At 44.2% G+C, this 8,269-nt stretch overlaps 1 protein-coding gene across 2 annotated transcripts; it reads right to left on the reverse strand.

The window, feature by feature from the left end:
• Positions 1-4,178, reverse strand: NDUFC1 (NADH:ubiquinone oxidoreductase subunit C1). 2 transcript variants are annotated; one of them, XM_024198540.1, is made up of 4 exons: positions 4,071-4,178; positions 2,133-2,236; positions 1,102-1,174; positions 1-146 (listed from the first exon to the last, which is right to left on the reverse strand). In XM_024198540.1, exons 1-4 carry the CDS (start codon positions 4,129-4,131, stop codon positions 142-144), a joined length of 243 nt encoding a protein of 80 aa, XP_024054308.1. In that variant the 5' UTR covers positions 4,132-4,178; the 3' UTR covers positions 1-141. The 2 variants fall into 2 exon arrangements, with proteins under 2 accessions (XP_024054308.1, XP_024054307.1); XM_024198539.1 differs by having other exon boundaries at positions 1,086-1,174.
• Between the last annotated feature and the right edge of the window lie 4,091 nt (positions 4,179-8,269).

The raw sequence follows: 8,269 nt of genomic DNA on the forward strand, positions 1-8,269 counted from the left end.
TTCCATATTAATTGCTGTTTATTTCACAGTGCTTTATACAAAACATTGAGAACAGATAAATATCCAGATATTTTCTGATACCCTGTTCATCATTTCCTTGTGGATTACAACTATCGCTCAATCACTTCTTCGAGCATATCTTCAACCTAGGAAAAAAACATACTTTTAAGGTTGACATGGAAAATGAAATATGTTCAATAAGTGTGATTACATGTTTTCTCTGTGTTCATTCCATTTTTAGCTGCACAGTAGAGACATTTATAGAAAATTGAAAAGAAAGTGACCATCAACTGTGGGGTTTCCCAACAAAAAATGTTCTTTCAAAGCTGCATATTAACTGCCTCTGAACCCATATCTGTCAGTTAATTATATGTTTTGTAACAGTAAAGTAAATAAATTACATTTAAACACAGATAATGAGTGAAATATCCATTTCTGATTGGCATGATGAGGGCTATTATCTTTATATTTCAAAAATCAAGTGGCCCAATTAATATGCATTGATTTAGAGTTGTGGTATCCTCTATGTAACCAGGGTATATAAAATACAAGGCACAGGAATACTCTGATATGTGAAATTAAGAAAATAATGATTTCTATTATGGGCCTAATCCTACAATAAGCTGAACAGCTCCTTGAGACACCTTATTATCAAAACATATATATTATGGTACTGCCCATAGGCCTCAATAAGGACTGAGGCCCCGTTGTCCTGGCCATCATACAAATGCTCAGACACACACATGCAAAAAGAGAATTCAGGCCTTGGTGGGCTTACAGTCTAAAAACCAAACAAAGGCTTGGGAATGGTGATAAAACATACATGTAAATTAATATAGCGATGAATTGGCACAGTTAGTTACTTATTATTTGTGTTGGCCTTTTTTTCTTTTTTAAAACTTTTAACGAGGGGTTGAGTTAGGGAAAGGGGGGATAGTGAGTAAGGGGCAGGAAACAAGAAGAGGAAGAGTCAACTCTCATTGTTTAATTGGCAAGACAGGCCAGTAAGCACCTTGCAGGAGGTAGGCTTGTCTACAAAGAGATAAATCAGTCTATGTATTACCAGTCTGTATTTGTATACTTACTATGAACATCCTGTACATGCATCATGTTTCTCCCTCTCTTCTCTTCTCCTTTCATATTCCATTACATCTTCATTATGTTGCTTGAAGAGCTAGAAGATGACAGTATGATTAAAAAAAGCCATACGGGGAAGCAGCAAGCTGGAACCAGCATTATTGTAAAAAGAAATAAAAGTAAGTTTTAAAAGAGATAAAATCTCCTGATTCAGGATATAAGCCAGTGTTTGACAATCAGAAGTTAGGAGGAGACTCCCTAGGAGGAAAGTTTACCCCACTACTACCCACAGGGAGGTTTCTTACACCTTCCACAGCAGCATCTTGCGCTGGCCACTGATAGAGACAGGATACTGGATACCGGACAAATTGGGAACAGTGAAACATTCCTCTGACTGCTGCTTATTCTGCATAACATTTTCATTTTACAATTATTACATGCTCCCTTCACCTGTTATGTCTTGCCATTATCCTGGGCCATGATGTCTCTCAGGCAGAGAAATTTTATTTAAGAATTTGCACAGTGCCTTGCACAATGGTGCCCTAATAGTTGACGGGACAAAGCTTTAAACTAGCAAAAAATATGAGTGTCTGATCCAGTCATAAAATTATGATTTTCCTAATATATTCAAAAAGAAAAATAAGGTTTTATTACAGCCCCTCCCTAAAGCATGTCTAGTTTTTCTTAGAGCAGAAAAGAACATACTGTTAAACACTTCTACACATAAATATATACATGCCCACCCCTTGTCTGGGAGAGAAGTTGGTAGATCTGTAGAAAATCAATTCTTCAGTGTATGGTGGTTTGGAAAGTTGTAGCAAAGAGAATAGCTTAGTGAATTTCTAGTTTTTAAAGGAATATTACAAACTACCTGAGGCTTCAGAGAGACATATTTGATCTATGTGTATTTCTTAAATCTTGACATTCCCTTCAGTTATCCTATCTATTACAGCAACTTAATAGGTATTTATGTACAACCTTCTCTTAACAGTAGCCACTGTTAAGATTTCTCTAGTGACTAGTTAAGTATAGCGTAACAACATGAGAATACTTACTAGGACCCACAGAGCTACAGTGGTGCCAAAAGTCAGTCCAATCTTTCCCCAGTTTGGTTTTGTATAGTCAGGTTTTCTTGCAATGAATGCAGAACGAGTCAATGCTAAAATATAGGAATTTTATACACACACATTAGTTTCTGTCAAGTCTATTTAGATTATCAAACCAATTCATGACAGTCTTGTCTGATCTGTATTATAAAAGATTTTCTGACAAACTATATTACTTGTGTAAATGGTCTTCCAGCCCTCTCATTTCACCCATTTCTGCAAAGATCATTCATTGAGCACAGGAATTCATCAAGGGAAGGATGAGAAGCAACAATGATAGCACAATTCTGACTATATTACCTATTTCCGTCCCTCTGGGAATATAGGATTGTACCCTACTATATTTTACTCAATTGGTTGTCCCACTTTAGAAGTCCTAAGCAATGGGTCTTCCACCACTTCCCTACATATATCATCACACTGTGTATTAGATCTAATCATCACAAAGAGGAGAAAGGGAAAAAGTCTTTATTATGGTGAAGATTATTTAATCAGGACTTCAAGAATCAAAAAGTAAAAATACAACAAGAGCGAGAAGATGGGCATTTCCTGGGGGAAGCAGCTTAAGATACTCAGAGAGAGGTTAACCAATTATCTTTGATGATAAAAGTAATAAAACCTTTGTTGTCACCCTTTAGCTTAGCCAGAAAACCTTCCTAGAGACTATTATGTGTGTGAAATAAAAACAGCTCCATGTAATACAGGCAATAATATTGTGCATTTCTATATAAATGCCTTGTTGCTATTAGGGTGACCCGATAGCAAGTGTGAAAAATCGGGATGGGGTGGGGGGTAATAGGCACCTATATAAGACAAAGACCCAAATATTGGGACTGTCCCTATAAAATCAGGAAATCTGGTCACCCTAGTTGCTATGGTGATTGGTGCTCAGAACAAAGTAATAAAGACAATAAATAAGTTGTTATAACTTCTTTCATACAATTTTCTCAAAGCACCTTAAGTGTTTCAATATAAAGGGGGATTAGGATAGGGATTTTCCACTTATAAATGTTATATGCAAAAATTAAAAATATTTTAAAAACTTAATCCTAATACTATGAGATAGGCAGTATTGTTAACCTGAGCCTGCCCAGAGATGGCAGTAAGAGAGGCTGAGGGCAAAAGCAGGGTAGGATTTGCCTCTGCCTGTTCCAAGGTATGTGTGAAAATATAAAGGAAGGCCAGTCTGGCAATGAGTTGGTATAGAACTTCTCTGGGATTTAGAGGCAACAGAGAAGAAGGGTCAGAAAAGGTCATTTGTTTGTTTGTGTCCAAGGCTGGCCCCGGCTAGCCCCATTTAACAGATGGGCTCATGGACATTGAAACTACACACACAGAATATGACGGGCAAATCCCGTCAGTGCTCCCCCTCTCCAAACCTCTTCCAAAGACCCAGCTCCTGGGGACCAGCAAAACCCGCTCTCTACTCCAAGTCTGATCACCTACTTTCTGAGGCAGTAAAGGGCAATTATATGCTAAATCCAGGACAAATCCTATGTCGCGGGCGAGCACCTACCGTGCAAACCCCTCCATGTGTACCAGCGCCTGCCAGCCTTTGCCGACATTCAAGACAACGCGGCCGCGCTCCGCTGAGCCGATGTAGTACACGGGGCACGAGGCACCAAATGAGGGACCTCCCCGCACCGATCCTGCCAGCCACCCCCCGCCTCGGCCAGGGACAGGGGCGCGCACTGGCCCAGCGGGAGGCTGAAGGTCATTCGCAGCGCCAAGCCGGGGGGCCGCCAGCCCTCCCCGCGGAGACAGTGGGCGGGGAGGGGGACATTACCGGGCGCTACTGGAGTTGGGGCCCGCCGCTCCCCTCCTCGCGGCTGCGGTCAGGTCTCCCCAGCCTCCATCCCCACCAGGACGGAGCCCGCGCGCACTCACTGTAGCTCAGGCTCCCGGACGCCAGGAACAGCCGCTTCGCCAGCCCCAGCGGCGGCGCCATCTTCCCGGCCCAGCTCCGCCCGCGCCGCCGCAGTCCGGCCTGAGCAGCCCGGGGGCGGGGCTGTGGCGCTTAGGGCTCCCCCTGCTGCGGAGAGGCCCTGGCGCAGTACCAGGAAGCGGGAGACCTGTGATGCTCCAGCCCAGCCCGTCTCCTTTAGCAGGGACCCTCGCTCCCCTCCTTGCCGGACTGCCGAGGCAACATCCTGCCACTCTCACTGCGGGGCTCGCAGGCTGCCTGGGGGCCCTGCATCACTCGGTGGGTGCAGTGCTTAATTTGTGCCAGGGCTTGGCAGTTCATAGCCCCACCACCTCTGGGCTTGCTGCAGCAGTTATGAATGTAAAAAAATTGCTTGAGCCCTGGCACCTGTTTCATTACAAATGAAGCACTTGGTAGGTGTCCAACAACCTGCCCACAGGAACGCCCCTCGCTGGCTGCACACTTGTATAAAGCAGCATTGATCCACCCAACCCCCGTTATATTGTCTACCCTTTCATTTACCATTCAAAGCAAAGGGACAAATCAGTGTTCACTGCACCCTTCCTACTTCTGAGTATCTCTTCTCTAACTCATCACCTGCTTGATTTTAAATCATCCTCATTTTTTGGCCTTCTTTTGTAACCTACAAGTCTCATCCTCTAAGCACCATCTCTGGACTTTTTCATTTTCTTCTGTATTTTTCCACTTGAAACCTTCAATTAGAGCGTAGCAAACTGACAGAATTAACCATCCAATGAGAAATAATCTCCCAGAGCTTCACCCCTTCAGAATAAAGTGGGAGGTACAGCAGTGCCAAACCCAAGCATTAACAAATCACGTCAAGTCCCCAAAAATCTACGATTGATTTAAAAATCACTACATTTCCAAATCTCACATAATCTCATGGCTCTAGGAGCTGCGGCTTTAGGGAAAACACCAAATACCATGATACTCGTGATAAACTCACAACAGAGTCAGTGGTGGAAAAAAGGTATTTGAGGGACAAAAATCAAACAGATGGAGTATAGATGGGGTGTTGAATGACTTGTTTGGTGGAATATGCTAGCAACTGTAACTCACAGTGGGCTAAGTATTTTGTGTGGAAATTTCCCAGCTTTTTAAAGAATTGTGCATCAATATATAAGAATGAGTCACATGGGTCCCAACCCTGCAAACACTTATACATGTGCTTAACTTTACTACCATGAGTAGTCCTATCAAAATCAATGGGACTATTCATGGTAACCATGATGCTGGCAGACCAGGTGTCAGCTCACGCCAAGGCCCAGGGCCTCACTGAACACTGACCAAAGCATAGTTGGAAACTTACCTGTGGGTTAGTATAGTTAAAATAGATATTAATTATAAGAAAGTGTTTATACTTTATGGAATGCTTGTAGGATGCTACATATGTTAATCCTACTTATAATATCTGTATCCCACTTATAAAGTCCTCACCAAACAGGAAAAGAAGCATTAATGAAGGTAAAGTGTTCATTCTGCACACAAGATGGCCCACTGAAAGCAAATGAGGCATCGTGTAGCACCAAAGGGTAGAGAGACCTTGTTGATTGCATTCCCAACTCCCTCCAGGAAGGGGAGGATTGCGCATGAACTCATCCCATCAGCTTGGATTCTAGGTTGAGGGGCGATAAAAATCTCTAACAAGGAGAAACTGGGACTCTTTATGCTGTCTGGACTCTGAGGGTACATCTACACTGCAATTAAAAACCTGTGGCTGGCCCGTGCCAGCTGACTTGGGTTCGCAGGGCATGGGCCGAGGAGCTGTTTAACTGTGGTGTAGATATCTGAGCTCAGGTTGCAGCTCAGGCTCTGGGACCTTGCAAGGTGGGAGGTCCCAGAGCTCAGGCTGCAGCCCGAGTCCAAACATCTACACTGCAATTAAACAGCCCGTTAGCCCAAGCCCTGTGCGCCTGAGTTGGATGGCATGTGCCAGCTATGGGCATCTAATTGCAGTATAGACATACCCTAAGAGGGAAAAGATTCCTAAACATAAGCAAGAGATCCCCTTGGTATAGGTCAGCCCTAAAGGTCATATAGAGCTGCTTATTATAGAAGCTTATATTACCTTTTTAAATCTAAGACTGTAACTTGTGTGTGTGTGTGTATGTTTCCTGTTTTAACCTTCTAAATAATGCTCATTTATTTTCTTAGTTAATAACCCTTTAGTTAATTACAGGATTGGCTACAAATGTTGTCTTTGGTGTGAGATCTAAAGTGCAAATTGACCTGGGGTAAGTGACTGGCCCCTTGGGACTGGGAGTAACCTGAATATTATTGTGATTTCTGGTGTAAAATGATCATCTATCACATAGTCCATCTCGCCTGGGTGGCAAGATAAATTGGAATGCCCAAGGGGACTATCTATGACTCCGTGGTAAGACTGTTATAGTGCTTCAGGAGTTCACACTTGTTACTAGGTTGGTGAAATCTAATTATAGAACATACAACCAGTTTGGGATTTTTTCCCTGTTTTTTGACAGTCTGCCCTGAGGTTGGCATTCACGGTCATGAGCTACTCCAGACAGCATGACAACAGTAAAGTTAAGCATGTGCAATGTGCATAAATCTTTACAGGATTGGGATCTTAGTTTAATCTTTAGTTCCTGCTGAAGCTTCTCAGAGCACTCTTTAGTCTCTTCATATGCAAATTTTGTGTCCCAGTGTCGATTCCTTTTTCCAGATAATTAATAAATATATTAAACACCTCATACAGCCTTATCCAAAGCCCACTAAAGTAAAAGGAAAGACTCCCATTGATTTCAGTGGGCCAGTAGATCAGGCCCCTAGTGCAGAAGCGAGGCACCCCATTGTTAACTTTTGCCATGCTGAAACAAGACTGTTTCTTCCTATTCGTTTTCTGTTTCTTAGCAAGTTTCTAATCCATAAAAGTACTTTAACTCTCATCCCCATTACTACTTTTGATGTTAAAAGCAGTTCAGGACTTTTCATTATTTAGGGTAAAAAACTGTTTAGCAATATCATCAGCTGAAGGCTTGTGGCACAATAGGTTGAATGTAAACTTTTCATTGGACAACTGGGTTCAAATCCTGCTGAAGTTATAGACAAAAACTGAGGATCTCATCCTAATTTGCATTTAAATACCATACAAAATCTAACACCACACATAATAATTGCTTTACAGACACCCAAATGTGCAACAGTCATCATGTTTTCTGTGGTTCCAAGTCCCAGGAGGGAAGCAGAGGAGAGCAAACAGTGACCTGAACCACTGTCTTGGGGCAAGAATTGACTAGCTTTTGAGTTGTTTTGCTGGCACAGCACTGTGAGGGTGGGTCCCAAAAAATAGCAGGCATGTGCCTTTTTTGTAACTAAAACTGGTTCTGCAAGATTGGAAGATAGCAGGGTGAGGCTGCAGGTGGAGGTGCCATGTCAGAGCAGTGTAAGGGGAGCTGGCACTGCACCAAATGCCCACATATGGTAGCTACTCATCACTTTTGGTAAAGAGCCAGAGAGAGAGGTATGCTATGTTCCTCCAAATGGCATGTACCCAGGCCTGATCTAGAGTAGGATTTAAAGGCACAATGTTAGCACGAGCTAACAATCTAATCATTTTAATGTAGCCAAAGCGCAGCCCCTTTCCATGAGCTAAGCCTTGCGTTCCCCCGACTTTAGCCCTACCAGGCTGACACCTTAGAAGCAGCAGACCTTGTTTACATTAGGCTTCTACAACGTGCTAGCTAACTCAGGCGATCAGCACACCTTAAACCCTAGGCCAGCCGGGCCGGAGCTGTCCAGCCTCTGGTGGGAGAGACGCGCCTGCAGCCAGATCGCAGGGCCCGTAAAATAGAGGCGGCCCCGGAGCCGCCGGAGGGCGAGGAAGGGCTGGGCGCAGGTTGCTGGGCTAGGTGCATAATGGTTGGTGCAAAGCCCCCGAACGGCCTCATTTCACCCCGGGCTTTTGCGGCTGCGGGGGATGGAGGCGAGTCACGACAACTCCGGCCGCTCCGCGGGGGACGCCTGGGACGGGCTGTGAGTCACCAGGGCGGAACTCGGGAGCAGCCTCACTTCCCAGCATACCCCGCACCGACTCCCGAGCCGGGCTGGGCAATGGGGTCGCGGCGCATGCGCGTTGAGCAGCGTGACCCGGCTGGGGAAGCCCTAAGCGGCGGCGGCCATT

Source organism: Terrapene carolina, unplaced genomic scaffold (assembly GCF_002925995.2).
Source record: "Terrapene carolina triunguis isolate 2854851 unplaced genomic scaffold, T_m_triunguis-2.0 Scaffold66, whole genome shotgun sequence".
Classification (NCBI taxonomy): domain Eukaryota; kingdom Metazoa; phylum Chordata; order Testudines; family Emydidae; genus Terrapene; species Terrapene triunguis.